The sequence below is a fragment of the Aphanomyces astaci genome, assembly GCF_000520075.1.
Source record: "Aphanomyces astaci strain APO3 unplaced genomic scaffold supercont1.58, whole genome shotgun sequence".
Lineage (NCBI taxonomy): Eukaryota > Oomycota > Saprolegniomycetes > Saprolegniales > Verrucalvaceae > Aphanomyces > Aphanomyces astaci.
The window spans coordinates 163581-183180 of record NW_009798321.1 but is presented as its reverse complement, the minus strand read 5'-3'; the positions used below and the strand labels follow the sequence as shown (position 1 = coordinate 183180).

The 19600-nt window shown below is 44.9% G+C and overlaps 6 protein-coding genes across 6 annotated transcripts; 1 reads left to right on the top strand and 5 right to left on the bottom strand.

Moving 5' to 3' along the window:
• Positions 1–3059: 3059 nt before the first annotated feature.
• H257_14470 (hypothetical protein) lies at positions 3060–4864 on the bottom strand. Its single transcript, XM_009842291.1, has 4 exons — positions 4710–4864; positions 4485–4644; positions 4177–4407; positions 3060–3530 (listed from the first exon to the last, which is right to left on the bottom strand). The coding sequence occupies exons 1-4, from the start codon at positions 4817–4819 to the stop codon at positions 3102–3104; spliced, it is 930 nt and encodes a 309-aa protein (XP_009840593.1). The 5' UTR covers positions 4820–4864; the 3' UTR covers positions 3060–3101.
• Positions 4865–7116: 2252 nt separating this feature from the next.
• H257_14469 (cystathionine beta-synthase) lies at positions 7117–9975 on the top strand. The gene is made up of 8 exons (XM_009842290.1): positions 7117–7173; positions 7229–7308; positions 7375–7447; positions 7529–7661; positions 7720–7970; positions 8365–8589; positions 8657–8920; positions 9453–9975. The coding sequence occupies exons 2-8, from the start codon at positions 7244–7246 to the stop codon at positions 9945–9947; spliced, it is 1506 nt and encodes a 501-aa protein (XP_009840592.1). The 5' UTR covers positions 7117–7173; positions 7229–7243; the 3' UTR covers positions 9948–9975.
• A 1515-nt stretch (positions 9976–11490) lies between these two features.
• H257_14468 (hypothetical protein) lies at positions 11491–11853 on the bottom strand (the record flags this gene model as incomplete). The annotated part of the gene is made up of 1 exon (XM_009842289.1): positions 11491–11853. The coding sequence occupies one exon, from the start codon at positions 11851–11853 to the stop codon at positions 11491–11493; it is 363 nt and encodes a 120-aa protein (XP_009840591.1).
• Positions 11854–12486: 633 nt separating this feature from the next.
• Positions 12487–13472, bottom strand: H257_14467 (hypothetical protein; the record flags this gene model as incomplete). Its single annotated transcript, XM_009842288.1, has 1 exon — positions 12487–13472. One exon carries the CDS (start codon positions 13470–13472, stop codon positions 12561–12563), a length of 912 nt encoding a protein of 303 aa, XP_009840590.1. The 3' UTR covers positions 12487–12560.
• Positions 13473–13714: 242 nt separating this feature from the next.
• H257_14466 (hypothetical protein) lies at positions 13715–14651 on the bottom strand (the record flags this gene model as incomplete). Its single annotated transcript, XM_009842287.1, has 1 exon — positions 13715–14651. One exon carries the CDS (start codon positions 14649–14651, stop codon positions 13731–13733), a length of 921 nt encoding a protein of 306 aa, XP_009840589.1. The 3' UTR covers positions 13715–13730.
• A 3563-nt stretch (positions 14652–18214) lies between these two features.
• On the bottom strand, positions 18215–18753 carry H257_14465 (hypothetical protein; the record flags this gene model as incomplete). Its single annotated transcript, XM_009842286.1, has 2 exons — positions 18215–18472; positions 18553–18753. 2 exons carry the CDS (start codon positions 18751–18753, stop codon positions 18215–18217), a joined length of 459 nt encoding a protein of 152 aa, XP_009840588.1.
• Between the last annotated feature and the right edge of the window lie 847 nt (positions 18754–19600).

Genomic DNA, 19600 nt, shown 5'->3' with positions numbered 1-19600 from the left:
ATAATATATATACAGTGCCGGGTGAGATATGGTATATCATCTGCGATACCGTTTAGACTGCATGCCCACAATGGCTTGAATGAGGTCGCAAAGATGGAGCAACGGCCATGCAGCGCGGATACCGCCCGTGACGACCGCCGCCGCCAGCTCCCCCGCGCGCTTCTCCATCGTATCGACTACCGCCAGGCGCAGGCCCTGGTACTCCTCAATATTGGACTTCCAATCGTCGCTACAAAAGATGTCGAGCTCGTCCACGTTGCCCTTGAGCGCGTTCTCGAGATGGGTGATCCACTTGCGTTTGTCAGGTTTCGACCGTGTGGTCAGCACCACGTCGTCTCGACCTATACAATCATATATATATATATATATGTGTGACACGGCTATTTGTTGTTGTTGGAAGCATAATATTACTAGATGTATATATATATAAGACAAATGGAACTATCCTTTGGATAATGTTGTAGTAGTTCGTATTTGAAATATATATATATATATATTCACGTCGTAATCACGTTCGAATGATCTGGGTGATGTACACGAGATGGACAAAGCAGGTCTAGTACACTTTTTCGCTTTCAAAAATATTGTAGACTTTATATTGTGCTTTCGAGTGAAATTTCATTGTGTTGTGGTTTCTCGTTGGAATTTAAATCGATTTGATTGGCTACTTCAGATGAGCTTAAAACTATTAGCCAATCAAAACCTTATCAATGAAATTCAACCAATCAGATCGATTGTGGATCGGTTTGGTTGGCGCGATTCGATTGCACCCCCTTCCCAAATATGTATCAAATCGACAATATATTCACAGGTTAAATCATGTATACTAATATTTTCGTATTGAAATAAGTTAAGACTCGCATATGTTTAGTGGTGTCTAGCCATTGCACATGGTACATTCAAGCCAGCATCATGATCATATCAATCACAAAGACGATCCCATCGAGTATATATATATATATATGATAATATATTGTCAAATCGATTCAAAACTGGAGCCATCAGCACATTCGAATGTTTGTTCTAAGAGAATGAATTCAAGCACCACCGCCTACGCCAATCAAATCACGTTCTGGTGAATTTCTACCAATCCCAACACGTTTGATTCGGCCCAGACCCTCCGTATGGGGCAAACCCACATATATATATCTCAATCTTTGTATAGTTGTTTGCTTATATAAATTAAATTTATATAAATAATTTTTAAAATTATTTTTTATTCTTTGTACAAGCTTCAATGAGATCACATGGATTCGAAGGTTATTTGGCAAAATCAAGATCCAACTTGGGACATGTGAAATATGCCCACTTTACCCAATTCCACATATATACAATAATAATTGTATCAACAAGGTCTCACCGTTCCAAACGTGTTTTCAATACCTCGTTATAAACGAAACACTCGTCAAAAAACTCGAATCATATTATCATACCTTTGCAATGCACGACCAGGTCCACGTCCGACTTGGCTTCCACCCCCACGATACTCTCGAGTGCTATAACTGTCGGACTAGCCGAGTCTGGCCCGTGAATACTCAGCCCCAACATACAGTTCAAAAGCACAGACGACGACACATCTGATTGGCCGTTCACGACCAGCGTATCTTGGATCAGCACGTGCGTCTGGCAGTGCATGTATTGGCACTCGATCCCGATATGGCCTTTGCCCGTGCGTTCGGAAAACTCGACCGTCGTCACGAGCTCGCACAACGACGTGAATTGCCTCGTGCATGCAAACGACACTATCATTTACACTATGAGATATATACATTACATAAAACGAGGGAATTTAAGGCTCATCGAAGTTCTGTGTGTAGCGCAAATTTCACGATATGATTGGATAGCGTAGTTCGAAACGTACTATAAAAATTCACCAATAGAAATTGAAGTATTTCGTGATTTGCTGCTGATTGGCTGAAAAAAGTAACACTCAAAACTTCGATGAACCTTAAATTCCCTCGTTGTCTGTAGTACAGATAGGGACAACTATGATTACCTCGCACAGACGTGGGGCTGTAATGCAAAAACTCGTCCATCATGCCTTGCGCAATCGCTGGCACGTGCTGCTGCTCCATAACCATGTGCACCAAATGGCGAATTTTCTATTGGGAAATTGATCACACGATATGATTATTTGTAGTCCAAATTGAAACAGACGAAATATTAGATATAGAAACAGAACGGAAGGAATTGTATCGAAGCAACATGATATGATTCAAAAGCCCAAGTAGAAAAAAGACCAAATATTATGTAGAAACAGAACCGAATTAACAAGAGAAAAATTAAATATAATTATAAGTTGTTGTTCTATATTATAATTATTTTTATATTTATAAAAATAAAGTAGAATCCTATCGAATCAAATTGCCCTCGTGGTTGTAAGCATATACGGTTTCACGAAGATTCGATTTGAATTCATAATTTGATATATGTAATTTCCCAGGTTTTGCGTACGTGGCACGGTTGCCAGGACGTCAACCAATGAACTGCCCATAGATAATGTATATGCCATCAATACGTAAATATATATATATATATATGCACCAACGCATATATCAACATATTCGCTAAACACACCACCAAATTTTGAGTCTTTCCCCAATTTAGCCAATTTTCGGCAGATTGTCGCCAACAAATCCAAAAAGAAGCATAATTAGCTCAAATAGAAATGGATATTATACCATGATTGATTAGAAAAATTCCACATAGTTGAAGACACCTCTTTAACTTGGATATATATATATATCATATTTCGCTAGTAAAGTCCGCTAGCTTAATTGCAGCTAGTACGCGGCCGTGGCCACTATGTGCCCGCTGAGCGAACTTAACTTTACAGCGTAATATCAATATATATCATATTTCGCAGGTTCATCCATTGTCGTTGATTCAACCAACCGGCGTATCCACTGACACCACCCTACACGTCTTCCTTCTCTTGAAGAATACAGAGGATTCGTCGAGAACAATATATATATATATACCCATCGGAGTATTTCACCCGCCCCCGAGTACGTTTGTATCAGATAAAAAATACAATATATATATATATATATACAATCCACCACCTATACCTACTCAACCCCCGACCTCATGCTTCTTGGTCATCTTACCCTGGACGTAAAGAGGCGCATGGGGGTATACGCCATATCCCGCGATGTGCCGCACAGCTGGACGTAGTCTGGCTCGCCCGTGAGTTTATCCTTGGGGATAGATTTGATGAAGATGAGGTCGCCGCGGGGTGAAATGTATGGCGCAAACACGAGCGAGCACAGCACACTCTCGACGTTGTCCTTGTCGGCGGACCAGTCCAGCGCCGTGAGACGGTGGAGCAGCAGCGAGATGATCTTGGTGCGCTTGACGAGCTCCATGGCGGCGTACGAGTGGTCGCAGTAGATGAGGCGCACGATCGCGTCGCGCATGTCGTCGAACTCGACGAGGTCCAGAAGGAGGCGGACGTGGGGCGGGTGTTCGCTCAGATGAAACAGCACACAAGTGCCCTTGTTCCAGTTCATCACGACATGCCGAATGAGCTACCCATGAGGAGAAAGAATTTTTATATTTTTATTAAAAATATGTTCATCTAAAACGGATGATACGCCCACAACAAACACCACCACCACGATTGGAAGGGTCGTGGTGGGAAATAGTTTCAAGGATATATATATATACATCCATAACTCATGTTTATATATATGTACATCCATAACTAAAAAAAAAAAACATGTTTATATATATATACATTCATAACTCATATATATATATATATATCAATTCATGTTTGTCCGAATCAACTATATAGATAACATGAGATAGATATATCATCAATCTCATGTTTGTCCGAATCAACTGTATATACTATGATATATATACTTCGAGTATATATATATCAATCTCGACAAGTATTTCCAGCTTGACGAATGGGAGTGATTCGTGATCGGTTTGGTCAAACGTGATTTGATTGAACGGGGTCCGGAAATTCGTACCCCATCAATAAGAACATGAGATATTTACATATATATATATATATATATACATCATTCGCACTATATATGTCGGAATCAACAATACTTGGACAAATATGGAGCCCAACAAGTACATATACATGTATCAACTGCGAAGATAGTTCCGTTGCGACGTAACATCATGGAGGATCAATGAAGATGGAGGGCGTCGTACCGTGGAGAAGGCGGCGCACATGCGACCGAGCGCATCGTCGGTTGGGGGCAAGTGGAACTTGGTGTGGGTGGTCACTGCGTCCACCATCGCTTCAAAGCACCACGCCCAAAATCCCGTGCAGCGGTCGGCATGTCCTGGTTGATAGGTCGTGCAACATTGGACCACGGTGCTCTTCGTGTTGAGCAGCAGCGTCAGTCCGAGCGCGAAATCCTGCGTTTCCTTCGACACAGGCTGCATGCACCATACAAATCATGTTCATGCAACATCGAGATGTATTGCAGAAGAGGTACATGTATGTATGTATATACCTTGGACACGTCCTGGCTTAACCCCAACGCTAGCGCCGCGCATTCGTTGATGCGTTCCGTGCCATGCAACGCACTGCGCATGGATGGATGCATGTGGTCGGCAATGAACACCAACAGGCCTTCGCTCATGGTCTCATTGAGCAGGTCCTGCAGTGTATATCTGCGTGGAACAACATGTGAGTCCGTACCGCCACACACACACATATCAAGGTCGACGACACGTACTTTCCTTCCATGAACGCATCTGAAAAGTCATTGCATGCCTTCCGATACGCCTTGGCCTGCCGGGAATCCACGACCACCGTCTCCTTCTTCAGGTTCACGCGGGTCCACATCGTCGGAAGCGGTGGTGGCGTCGACGTGTACTTCAACGACCGAATTGAATTTCCGCATAAAAATACCGCCTTCCGACCGTATAAATCCCTACAAATTAAAAAACATCCGGGACAGGCGGCAAAAAAAAACTCTTGCGGCGGCTGTGTGCCAGAATAGTCCCCTACGATTGGCTAAAAAAGTATAATTACATCTTTTCAGCCAACCAAATTGCTGGGATTCGGGGATTTCGTATCTTTGTTAGGGTCAAACAATTCATGGGGATCTCTGATTGGCTGATTTGGTCTTGAATGTATAGTAATTTGTGTAAAAATGCCCATTTCTAAAAATATACTACAGTACCAATGGTATAGTACTTACTAACCGTAAATAAGGAAATGGGAAGTACTGATGTGGAAGTAAGTAAGTCGTCCAAGAACAGCGGGATGAGTACTACAGCTGTACTACTACATGCTTGGAGCATGTCTTTGTCCTTCCCAGCTTGTGGAAGTTGAGGTAACTTATGGTAGCAACCCCGCAACCCCCGTACTACTGTAGCTGTGAGTTTGGGATATGCACCGGTAGGATGGCATCGAAAGCATCCAACGTTACGGGCACGTGTAACCGACCAGCTGGACGAATGAAGCATAGCTACATCCCCTTATGAACTTGCATCGTACTTTACCTCTGAACTACAGTGTAGGTGCAAACATTCACGAGCCAACGCCATTCATTGGCTACAAGCATCACGAAGTCTTGCAAAGGGTTAAGTTGATTGACAGTACTCGGAGTACTGATTAGGGAGATCATCTACGCGGAGATAGGGCCCTGTCTGTCCCCAGGAGGTTCCCCCCAGTGGGTTCCCCCCAGTGCTACTAGTACTGTAGTAACTCGACTATTGATAACGTTAGGAAGTACCGTACCGTACACAATAACTACCCCTACAAAAAAAGCCCTGGGTGCTTCGCGGTCAGAATAACTACCCTTGCCGCCGAAGGCGGCTTAATTTTTCTACCCTGCCAGAATTGGCGGTCGAAATACAGTATCTACCTTTGTGAAATCAGAACAATACCGTATTATGCTGAAAGTGCAAACGAATATACTAACCTTACTATATCAACTCAAAAGGACAAATGAATATGAATGATTAACTACTGTAGTTGCATCCAGTCTTCGTCTTGTTCCTCAAGCACAAAGTCGTCGCGCAGATCGGCGTTAAGGAGTACGAAGTCTTGGCGAACCACCACGCGTGGGCTCTTACTGTACGCAACTTGCAAGATTCGGTGGGATAGTCGGTGTTGCTGTCGTCAAGGATAAGTGGATTGCGAGGGCGTTCGAAACCTGCGGTCAGCATCCTATGTGTGGATCGACTTCTGCCTTTGATGCAAACCTGTCGTCATTGCAAGAGAACATTATTTATTCGACTATGTTGAGTGCGTCAGCTCGGCTAACTTTTCAATAAAGGAGTTGCTTGTTTAATGCCTTTCGGGGTTATGTACCGACGATGTGCCACAACAAGTTAATGATTGCTACCTTACATTCTGATCAAAATATTTAAATGTTTTCGACCAAGTATGAACATATGATTTTCAATATAACTATAAAATTGTATGGGTATACAAAATATATTAATAGTATTAAATTTCGGTCTTAAATAAGGTACCCAATACTATGGCGGTCGAAATAACTACCCATAACGAACTCATTCGGCTTAAGTTTTGCTACCCTGGACGAAAAATCCCGGCGTAGATATTGTGTACAGTACGGTACTAGTACTGTACCGGGTCGTTCATAAGGCCCCTCCCTAGAAATTCCCCCCGATGCTACTAGTAGTACTGTAGGTCTATAAATAACTTAGTGGAGTTATTAAGTATTAGTAGTTGTGGTTCCCCGTCCAAAGCTTCCTTGGGTGGAGAGGGCTGGTCGCGTCTGTCACATGCACCCATGAACGTTGAAGTACCGCGAAATTACTGGCTGGGAGCCCACGGTTCCAGTGTGGGAGGTGTCATTTGTATACTAGTACGACGTCGGCTTAAAACTAGGGCTCGAATCTATTTTATTCCTATGAAAGGGCTTACTGAAGCACAGCCCAACCTACTAACTACTGTTGCTTTGCATAACGCTTGCAGGGCGGCGGCGGGCGACGGGCGCGACGACATGTGAGGTGTAGGGCAGCACCTGGTGTCAAGTGTATCCAGATTACGCCATCCCGACCTCTGTCGGTCGAATACTGCATTTTGATTGGCTATAATCAAAGAGGCATGATTTCTCTGGCGTATTGTGATTGGCTAAAATTAATGGATTAATCTTGATGATTCAGCACAGTTGGATGTGGTTGAGGTGTGGTTTCCACACTTTTCGATTCAGTTGCTTCTAGGTAGGTCGTCGCCGCAGCCGCGCCGCGCGTCTCTAACGTCATGTTGCCCCGATAGGACACGACGATAGACATGGCTGGCACTCCCTGCACGAACACGTCTTGCTTCATCAAGACTCCGCATTCCCACGACGATCGGTAAGCCCTATCCCACCTACGTCAGTCACACTTTGCTTTATCCTAACTGACGACGGGAATGTACAGTTGGCGCGAACCGAAGATCCTCAACACCATCTTGGATCATGTTGGTAACACCCCTTTGGTCCGCATCAACAAGGTATGACCGTCCACATGCAAAGAAAATACATCCACCCATCCCGTTGTTCATTCATTCATTCACGAATGCTGGTGGTGGTAGATCGCGGAGAAGGCCGGTCTCAAGTGCGACTTGTTGGCCAAGTGCGAATTCTTCAACGCCGGCGGATCCGTAAAGGATCGCATTGGCAAGCGCATGATCGAAGACGCGATTGCATCTGGCCGCATCAAGCCCGGTACGACGACGCTCCACCTGTCTCGACGACCCCACGGTCATATGTTGTGGTGGTGTAGGTGACACGCTGATCGAGCCGACGTCGGGCAACACGGGCATCGGCCTAGCTCTCGCCGCAGCCATCTACGGCTTCCGCATGATCATCACCCTTCCCGAGAAGATGTCCCAGGAAAAGGTCGATGTCCTCAAGGCACTCGGCGCGGAGATCGTCCGCACACCGACCGAAGCCGCGTGGGACTCGCCGGAATCCCACATTGGGGTCGCCAATCGCCTGAACAAGGAAATCAAAAACTCGCACATTCTCGACCAAGTACGTTGATATTTATTTAAAAATTCAACTAATTTTTAGCAATTTTTCCCATTTTTTTTTATTTATTCCCTCTTCATTTTTCCGTATTTTACGCTTCAAAAAAGAATCCAATTTACAATCCTGAAGAAATCTTTGGTCCCTATAAACTCTCATATACATAAACGACGGTGAACAAGAGTATGTGCATCTTGCAACTTTGAATCGTTTTAGCCAATCCGATGGCACCACCTGGATTCTTTTAGCCAATCATATTTTGAATCGTTTTAACCAATCCGATGGCACCACCTGGATGCTTTTTAGCCAATCATACTTGTTTGCTCGATGTGTTTCGATTAGTTTAGCACATAAACACGTTCAACAACTAAAAATTCTCACTAAATATATATATATATAGTACACGAACCCGTCCAACCCGTTGGCCCATTACGACCAAACGGCCGAGGAAATCCTCGAATCATGCGGCGGAGTTGTGGACATGCTCGTGATTTCCGCGGGCACGGGCGGCACGATCACCGGCACGGCCAAGAAGATCAAGGAAAAGTGTCCATCGGTGGTGGTTGTGGGAGTGGACCCTCAGGGCTCGATCTTGGCGCTGCCGGATACGCTCAACGACCACAACGTATGTTTGCTTAGGCTATTTTATATATATTCCACTGTATTGATTTTTTTTAAATATATGAGTATAGCGCTTGAAATCGTATGAAGTGGAAGGGATTGGGTACGATTTCATCCCCGAAGTGCTCCACCGCGATGTTGTCGACAAATGGATCAAGACCAATGACCAGGACTCGTTTGTGATGGCGCGCCGCATGATCCGGGAAGAAGGGCTGCTCTGCGGAGGGTCGTGCGGGTCCGCCATGGCCGCCGCCGTCATCGCCGCCAAAGACCTCCTCCCCGGTCAAAAATGTGTCGTCATGTTGCCCGACTCGACGCGCAACTACATGACCAAGGTACAAATTATATAATTGGAAAAAAAAATATTTTTTTGTCTAAGGTTTTATATATTTTTTCGATTTCGAAACTACATGTGTGGATGGTGGATGTATATCATCAAATATCCTAGTTGGGGGGTGATTGTGGTGGTTGGAGTGTATATATATATATATATGGTACGAATATTTAATATTTAATATGAAAGTGTAAGGGTGTCCAAGCATCGTAAATATGCCATCTTTATGCGTAATACATTGTGCTTTTCAACTAATCGAGGAAACGAGTATGATTGGCTATAAAGAATGAAGGTTGCAACTTGATTGGCTAAAAAGATTGATTATTGATGCATGGCAGTAGTCACAAAGCTACCTCTTCAACTTGGTTTTATATAAAATGTCAAAGGTCCTGCGATTGTTGGATGGTTCATTCAACCAACCGCCGCTGGAGGAAATATAACACACAAAATACCCCAATCACGATACATACATATCTAGTGTATTCAAATAAATATTTATATACTTCTTCTTCTCACCTTATATTTCGTGATAGTTTTTGTCGGATGATTGGATGTACGACCACGGGTACGTCCAAAACTTGGACAAGAAACCTGCCAACCAGGCGTGGTGGGCAAAGAAGTTCGTGTCGGAGCTGCCTCTGAACGTCCCGTACACGATCACGGCGTCACTTCCGTGCAAAGAAGCCGTGGACATCCTCAAGGCCGAGGGCTTTGACAATTTGCCAGTTGTGGATGAGCACAATGCGATTGTGGGCGTCATCTCCGAGGGCAACCTCACGGCGCAGCTCCTTCCCGGGCGCATTCTGCCCAGTGATCCCGTGTCGAAAGCCATGTACAAGCAGTTCAAAAAGGTCAGCACCCACACGACGCTGTCCGAGCTCAGCCGTATCTTCGACAAGGACCATTTTGCGCTCGTTGTGACGGAACAGCGCCGCTACTCGGCCGGCGGCGTCGTCGAGACCAAGAGCGTCATCTTTGGCGTCGTCACCCGCATCGACCTGTTGACGTTTATCACGGCCAAAGAATAAGAAGAAACCAAAGCGGTTTGATTGTTGAGTTTGGTTTACTGTTTATTAGACAGGCGTTCGGTTGTGAAGTAGTTAGTTCTTGCATGCATTGTGGAGATGGGATTGGTTTTGATAGTATGATCGACTGCATATACCGGTATGCATATAGTAAGTATATGACGTGGTGGCGCGTGGTCATAGCTGGGCGGCGGCTGGGCGTCCTGTACTGTACGATGTACTAGTATTACAGTGTAATATTGTAGTACTAGTACTGTACTACAATTTATTACCTAGTACTACCTAGTATGTACTATTAATAGTAGTACTACGTAGCCGTACTTAATTAAAGATAAATTAACGTACTGAGTACTACTATTTTAATAGTTGAACTCAGTACGTTAATTTATCTTTAATTAAAATAGTAGTAACTTAAAAGATAAATTAACGTTATTGGGCACATCCCCATGGATGATTTACAGTGAATCTACTTTCTATAATTTGTGCGTAAATAAAAAAGCATTGATTTATATTATCTCTTTTTATAAGGTTACTAGTATTTGTTTTGACTGGGAATGTCAACCCAGACCTCCAAGCATCAATATCATTTCTCATGACTACGTACTGTAGTACTATTAAATTAATACTAGTACAGTAGTAGTATACTAGTACTTTGAAGTACTGTTAATGTATAGCAGCAAGGCTCGTCGTGCGATGCGGTTCGTGTCATGCCAAAGGGGGTGCTGGAGATGTAGAAAGGGGTTGGTCACTACCCGTTCAAGGAGAAAAGACCAATACCGTTTAAGGTCTGGATACCACAGTGATATTCCGTCAAAACACTTAAAGGCCCGTCTGGTAACTTTTCAAAAATAATATTCGAGTTTTTGGCAAAATGGGATTCACCAAAATGCCATTTTCAAAATGGAGGTAAAAGGTCCATTTTGTAATATGGCGTTTTGGACCCCTTCAACGAGTGAATCCCACGTGGAAATATTTATTGGATTTGGGTTAAATCTCCTTCGAGCAAGACATGTTTCAATTGTTATCAGATTTGTTGAATTCGGCCCCAAAATGGCGTTTTGGAGCTGAATATTGTAATATTTCCTGTTACCAGACGCACCCTAAGACAACTTTATCTTTTTTCTCCAAGTTCCCAAAGTCACGAATAAAAACTGACGCAATATGTACGTTGGTCATGAAATGTCTGGATGTCTCCAAGTTTTCTAGGAAGTCTCTCAAGAATATTTCAAATGTAGAGCTAGGACAAGTGTGAGGAAAAAATACGCCAAATCGCCAAATCGGGTGTATTTTAATTCTGCCATAATTGGGGAAATCACCTGAAAACTCTGGAGGAATTTTCCTGATTTCTGAGGCGTCCAGACACACGTTTTTGAATAATTCTATTATTTTACAAGCTTTTTCCTGGCAAAACGGCCGTTTTCTGACAGAATATGGTGGTAGCATCCTGACCAGACCTACACAAGCCATTCTATCACTCAAAGTAGGAGATACTTACTTATGTATGGCTATGTACGCAAAAAAGGCGTGGCTGGTAGCGATGAGGCCACTACTTGGATGGCGACACGGACGTGACCTCCAAATGACCGCAGGGAGAAGAATACTCAACCAATCTGGACGGTGGTGCCCGTGGCATATCGAGGGGTGGGTACATCACGACCACGCCCGCTTTCTTTGGGGGGTAGCAACTGTGCCATAGCGCACACGACGAGGAATCCCACGAGTGACGAAGGAGTGTCATCACGGGGGGGTCGCTTGACTCTTGCCAGGGGGCTCCGGGGGGATGACGTGGACGCATGAGGCCAAGGCAATGGTCGCACGGACAGGCGAAGTTGGCATGCGCCGTTGGTGTGAGGCTGGCCCAAAACGTCAACTCACATGACGCAGACACGGCCAAATCGCCATGCCCCATCTACGTGGACATGTAGCCCTTGGGGGTGCTTCCAGGGCGAACGTGCGTTACTTGAAGATTGGGCGGTTGAATGTCCAGGTTGCATTTCCATGTAGTGTGGTTGGGGGGGTTGGCAGGGGGTGGGGGGCTTGGCAACGACAGAGTCGCATGTGAACGTGGGTTGGACGTGATGGACAGATCGGCAGCGAAAGAGCTCGTCGACGTGCAGGGTTATGTAGAGCATAAGGTTAGTACAGGGGGCCAAGAGGGGGGAGAGTCACCACGAGCAAGGCAGGACGACGACGACGCTGAGAGGACGCAATGGATAGACGCCATCAAATTCGTAAAGCAAAATGGACAAGGGATACAACGATGGGTCCTGCATCAACTAACTTATAAAGCTCCTCACGACGTTGAGAATGTATGTTTTTGCAGTCTCATCGCACACCCGGGTGATGGGTTACGAGGCTTCAAAAGTAGAACAAGCTGGGCAGAAATTTCATGAAACCCCCTACTGTAGCCCCGACAAATAGCAGAGTGTTGGCAGGAATATGAACACTGGACCCACAATTCACCCACGATGAGTGGCATGGCTTCTAAACGATCCCACCAATCAGGCGATGGCAACGACGCCATTACGTCTAGGTTCAAGTGCACCATAAACTGGCCATCTACGTTAATTAAGTACCCTTGGTAGTTATATATGAATATACATGTTGTGCTAACACTTAACGACTTATGTGGGCAATGCACAGTTGCAAGACGATGGCACTAAGCGGTAATAGCCACATGAGTTGAAGCAGCAGAGGAAACAACTTGACTTGGTCGAGGTGGTGATCGTTTGGATGACATGGAAACACGCCGTTGGGATGTCTGGCTTGCATCCACTCTTGAATCGTCGGAGCAGTCGTGTCGTCTGTGTTGTTGGGGCTGGCCCTTGGTGGCAGCATGTTCATTAGAGTCCTTTCTTGGATCGAATCATGGTGATTATGATGATCTTCGTGGCTGCTATCATGGCTAGCCGTGGTGGACGACGACGATGCGTCGTGACTTAACAGCTCCTTGGCAGTGAATGTGTCATCGCACATGCTGTGGGTCTCGACCAGAGCTAAGAAGCAACGGCCACAGGCGTTCTTGAACAACTCTTCGCGAGTGGACCATGTCGGCACACACTGCAGCAACGAATGGCATCGCCGACGACGGGAACTGACAGCTACTTGGCGCCGCGCCCAGTCGCGGGTATGTTGTGGTTCGCGGAACAAGCTCATGGTTACATTGACGATACCACCGGCACCACCGACCAATGGACACGCGAGCGAGTGCTCGCCTTCTGTCGCAAGGCGGTGCTCGGTCAAGTAGAGATCAAAATGACCAATCTTGTGCTTCAACAGGTTCTTCACCCCCACAAGCTGGACGCGAACATGCAAGTGGGTTTTATCCCTGACGTCGAACGCAAACGTGGCATCCTCCCACGTTGGTTTCGTGGTTTTACGATGGCATGGATCGCATTTGAAGGTCTTGTCGCTGCCAGTGACCACCGCGTGGACGTTGCGCATGGCCGGACCAGGAAGGAGCGCCGCACTGAGAAGTGTCAGCACGAGTTTGGTGGGGTGCTGATGCTCGGGCGAGAGGTGCATCATGTTGAAGAATGAGCTCCAATTGATGACATGAACGAAATAAAAACGTTTTGTCCCAAACTGCGTTAAACTCCGTCAAGCGTAGTTTCTGTGTGCTGGCAATCCCATAAAACGCATACTGTACTATTAATAGTACTACCGTAGTAGCCTAGTATATTAGAAGTACTATTATACTTTTAATAGTGTAGTAACGTTAGTACTGTAGTACTTTTACCCATACCGGTACTATTAATATTATAAGTCTACCGGTAGACGATTAGTTCATTGACAGATACGATTGAATTGGACTAAATTCACAAGGAGGCACACTTGTAGCACGACGACAAGCACAGGCAGCTGCTGCCGCACGAGTTGATAACACATCGAAAATGATGTGACGAGGTTGTTGTATTGGTCGCTCGAGGCAGAGTTCACTTGTGGATACACGGCTTGCATCCACGCTTGAATCGTCGGGCATGACGGAGAGTCGCTACTGTCGTCTATGAGGGGGCTCGAACTGCTACCGGTAGATCTTGGTGATGGACGCTGATGGGGGTTATCGTCTTCTGTGCTATCGGAGGCAAGGGTGGACATTGGGGATGGATCGCAAGGGGAAGCTGGTCGTACGAGTTCTTTGGCCGTGAACGAGTCATCACGCTCGTTGTGCGCCAAGACAAGGGCCAAGAAGCAAGCTCCACAGGCGTTCTTGAATATATCTTCCCGAATCGACCCCTTTGCCACGCATTGTAGTAGCGAGTGGCAGGGTCGCCTCGTTGAAATGTCTTTCGTTACTTCGCGTATTGCCCAGTCACGTATTGGATGGGCTTCGTACAATATCTGGATCGACATATTCACGATACCACCGCAGCCGCCGACGAGCGGGCACGTGAGGGCGAGTGTGCCTTGTTTTGAAAGGCGACGGTTCGAGAAATTGAGATAAAAGTGGCCTAGGCCACGCTTGCGAAGATTCTTGGTGCCCACAACTCGGACATGAATGCACAAGTGTGTCTTTGCACGGACGTTGAACGCAAATGCAGCTTGTTCCCAGATGGGGCTCGTGGTTTTGGGATGAAAGGAGTTGCTTTGGAAGGTCTTGTCGCCGCTGGTGACTACTGCATGGACGTTGCGCATGGCTGGACCAGGAAGAAGCGATGCGCTGTGAAGTGTGAGCACCAACTTTGTCGGATGGGGGAAACAGGGCATGTTGAAGAATGGCAAGAGTTTCATTGACGACAATCCTTGGCATGTCATTGGTTGAAATAATATCTCTACCTCGCCGAGTTCCTGGAACTTTCATGAAAAATGTCACCTATTTGAGCTTTTCCGTTGGGGAAGTACAGATGCGACATGTCTCCGTTCAGTTGGTACGAAAAAGTTCTTCCTCCTCACGGAAACTTATACTTCCAAATACAGAATTGGAACCTAATTTCACCGTTAGAGAGTCGTCTTAGAATACACTGAAAGTTACGGGACATAATTTGTCAAGAATGATGTAGCTAACGAACGTTATATCTGATTTATTTGCAGAATTATCGATATACACAGGTTTACAAAAAAAAACTAGTATGTACTAGTGTTTTTTTGTAAACCTGTGTATATATAGTATGTACTAGTAAGTACAATGTACTCCGAGTAGTGTAGATGCCCAATTTATGGTGCACTAAAACATACATCATCGTAGAAAACAACTTATTTGTCTCTCAGGACCAGAATTTCAATTCTGTATGTGCTGCATGTACAGCAGAAAGGTTGGGCACTCTTCTGATTATTTAATCGGCTTGATCAATAGACTACAGTTTAGCGTTCATTTACTGTTAGTAATACTTCGAGTAAATCAAGGCAAATTAACGAGGAATTCCCCGGCAGCAGGGGGTGACCCCCTGCTGCAGGTCCAAAACTACCTGTTCTCGGGGAATTTGAAAATCGCCGGATAAACATCCGGATACGTAAATTCTTCCACAGTAGTTGCACAGATCAGTAGAGTAGAATTTCACACCAAGGGGATCCACAGCCACAGAATTTATCCGTACTTAACTCAAGCTTAACCGGTGTCGTTGTTGATCAATCACTTCGTTTTTAATCTCACATGACATCGTTTGTTTCGCATGAGTATTTGCTCCTTGCCATGGAGATGCATTTCACGGATGACACTGCCACCTCCGACGACTACATTGTCGGTAGCGTGATCAACAATGTGAAGGTTCATGATTTTGGAAGTTTCGTGTTGCTGCGTGAGAGATTGAATGCATTTTCATTGAAACAAGGCTTTCGTGTAGCACAAAAGTATCGTAACAAAATCACTGGAAAGTGGGTTTGTTGTAACGAGGATTGTGATTTTGCAGTTCGAGCGTCAATGCGTGTGGACAAGTCTGTTTCTATAACTACCATGAACTTGTTGCACAACCACCCCCTTTTCCAAGCCTCGGATGCGAGTCGCCACCCCGGTATGACGAAGTCTGTGGTGAGAATTCATGTAGTTTTGAATTTATGATAGTTACATAACTAATTTAACTTCTAATAGTTACATAACTAATTTAATTTATGTAACTAGTCGAGATTCTCGATGCCCTGCAATCCAATCCGGATATTGCAATGTCCAGTACGGACCCGCGTCAGCTCACGGGGAAGTACATCGTCGGCCAAATCCAACGTTTGTATGGCGAAACCATCTCAACATCTTCTGCGAGCCGTGCAAAGCGCGCGTTGGTCAAGCACTACTATGGATCCGTCGACATGGCGTTCGCAAAAGTTGCCAGCTACTTCGACTTGCTGAAGTCCCGCAACCCTGGAACGTTTACGTCCGTGGAAACAAGAAATGGGTCGTTTTATCGAAGTGTCCTTGTGCCGGGTTTTTGCGTCAATGCTTTCCAGCATTGTCAAAACCTCGTTGCGTTGATGGTAATACATTAACATGTTCCGCGATTAATTACTGTACTTATTGGCGCTCATTTGAAAGACCTGATGAACTCGAACGGCGTGCTGTTATTGGCGACAGTGAAGGATCCAAACAACCACCTCGTCGTGCTAGGTAGTGTTGTACTTTACTATGCACTAAGTCTAATTTAGGAATCGCCATGGTTCCTGTTGAAAATGGCAAACACTGGACTTGGTTCCTGAGGTGTCTGCAATCCGCTGGTGTCCTTCTGTCAAGCACTGTGATTGTTTCCGATCGTATGAAAGGTATGAAAATGTATAACTTATTTTAATAATGCAATTCATAGAAGTAATAATAGTTATGGAAGTTATGATTTGTTACGAAACTTCCAGTACATTTTGAAGTTACGCAGTGTGCGTTATAGGCCTGATCAACGCTTGCACTGCGGTGTGCCCTGATGCACCTCACCGATTTTGCATGCGGCATATCATCGCAAACATCAACACGTCCTTGGGACGCAGATTGGCAAGCAGCGAAGAAGCCGTCGTGTTTAAATTGGCTAGGTCAGACAGCCAGGAAACGTTTTCACGACTCATGGAGAAGATGCGTGCTCTCAATCCAGGTGCATTGACTAATTTTTCCAATATAACACACTCGTTATAGATGTTGCTGCATACCTCTTGGACATCCCGATCAAGCATTGGGTGACATTTGCCTTTCCAAGACCAACCTACGACAACGTCACTTCGAACTTGAGTGAGTCCGCTAATCAATGGTTGGGCAACGAGCTTCGCAGCTCAGTGCAGTGATGCTCCACTTTCGATACATGCATCATCTGCTGAAAGACATCAACGAGAGACGGTATAAACATAGTTAGAACTTCGTATAGTTCTATTACTACAATAACTTCCATAAGTTACAGAGCTTCTACGACTCAATTACTTCAAGAAGTTCTATAAGTTATAGAGCTTTTATAACTTTCTAGACAAGTGTGATAACAAAACGCTGACTAGATCCAAGAGCGCGACTTGGCCTGAGGACGCCATGACACCAGTCCATCAAAGGTTGTATCAAAACCTACTAATCAAGTCGCGCAGTATCGAGGTTCGATGATATTATGTCCTTTGTACTTATTCGTGTGCAGGTTGATGTGATCCTCCCGGGAAAGTCGTTTTTAGCAATGTATTTCGATCCAAATGCAATCAATATTTACCTTTGGCGCTTTGTGGACCTCGAAGCCCAGACGTGTCAGTGCCGTACTTGGTTTGACACCAAGAAGCCGTGCATCCATGCTGTGCGGTGCTACAACTTGTTACGGCTGGACCCAATGCAGTACTTCGACGACGTTTACTCGACCAAGCGTTTCAAGTTGATATACTCAGGACACATCGTTCCAATCCCACCCCAAGATCTTACCAACGACCCACTTTCACAAGCGCCACGTGCGTGTGGAGTTGATGTGAACCCATCCAAGCCCGGTCCGAAGCCAAAACGGCGTACGAAGTCTAATGGAATGCGAAACTAAAAGTGAAGTTGAGTTCTTTGAGTATTTACATGTTAATAAAGTTATAGTATAACTTGTGTAACATATGTAAGTTCAATATCTTCTTTAATTTAAAAAACTTCAAGAAGTAGTATTAATAATTGAAGTTCAATAACTTCTCTGTAGAAGTAGAAGTATATAAATAACTTAAATAACTTCTACAGTAACGAATAGTAGAAGTAGAAGTATATAAATAACTTCAATAACTTCTACAGTAACGAATAGTATAACTTACATACCCTCTGCAATCTCTAAAAATAACGTAACTTCTATTATTTCTACAATTGCAAAGTTCAAAACATTTCACAGTTAACACTTCAACATGAATATATTCCACTTATAAAGCGTTTATAACAACATTTTTGTCAGTCTGCTAAGCCGTCGAAATTCTTTCGGGTCTGTGGCTTTCGAAGGGGGAATAGGAGCAACAACTGGAGTTGACGGAATGCTGGATGCAGGTATGGTTGCAACAGTGGCCGTAAGAGGTGGAACAGGGGTGGACGAGGGCAACGATACAGGGGTTGTAGGCGGCGAAAATGCGTAGTCCACGTCCGCCTCATGCTGGTTAATCATGGGCTGGAGGAGTACCTTAGGATCACTACCACTCTTGCGACAAAGCGCCAACAGCAAGCGCACTGTCGTTTCACCTTCGAGACGATACTTGAGGACCCTTTTAACAATGGTACGTCGTCAGGGTGCAAATCTGCGACGCCCTCGTCCTCAAGCACCTTGTTGTTCGCATCGACTTGGCGGCCGTACTGCTTACGGATATTGCGGTGTTGGGGTATCTCCGGGTGGTCCTTGGTCATGTGCACCTTGAAGTAGGTGTACCACACGACAACGCCACAGCCATCCACCATGCACTTGAGGCGACCACATGAAGTCATTTTGAAAAGTGACTCGTGGCAAAAGCCGTTGGTTTCCAACGGTCTTATCTGTGGAAGAATTTACGTATCCGGATGTTTATCCGGCGATTTTCAAATTCCCCGAGAACAGGTAGTGTTGGACCTGCAGCAGGGGGTCACCCCCTGCTGCCGGGGAATTCCTCCAAATTAACAGTAAAAGCGTGGGTTTAAGGTGCATGGTTTAACAGTAAGCATATAACATATGTATGCTGTTTTGATTATTGGTGATTTCATTTTTCTAGTGATTCGATTGGTTATTCGAAAATATAGCAATTCCATTGGCCAATTTCCGATCACCCCTCCGAGTGATTTCATTCGCAGCCAAAGAGATTTACGGAAAAACTATGATGCTCGTCACCTATAACTACCAACTTTTCACAAAATTTTCTGACTTCTATTTCATATTCACAGTCAGTACTCAAAATTTCAGCAAATTGAGACGTAGAATCGACAGATCTCAATGTGATGAAGAAATTCTACTGGGAAAGAGGGAATGCAACGCCCACCTTGACTTCGAGTTCAGACGGAATGAAGTTGTCTAATTGGTCACATAACTACGAAGTTCGACAACTATTCTAGCCAATCACAGCCTATTTCGAATAATTTTAATCACTTCTGAAGGTGATAAAATTCCACATCGTACGTACAGTGAAATTTGTTCAGCACTGGCAATATCGCAATGAAATAAAGAGGTCATTAAGAGTAGAAGGAAAACAATCCAAGAACTTCGATTACTACCGTAGACAAACAATAAGCGTAAGCGTTCGACGCGATAGCGCAGTGGTTAAACACGTTGTGTGTCTTGAGTGAGCCCCGGGTTCAAGTCCCG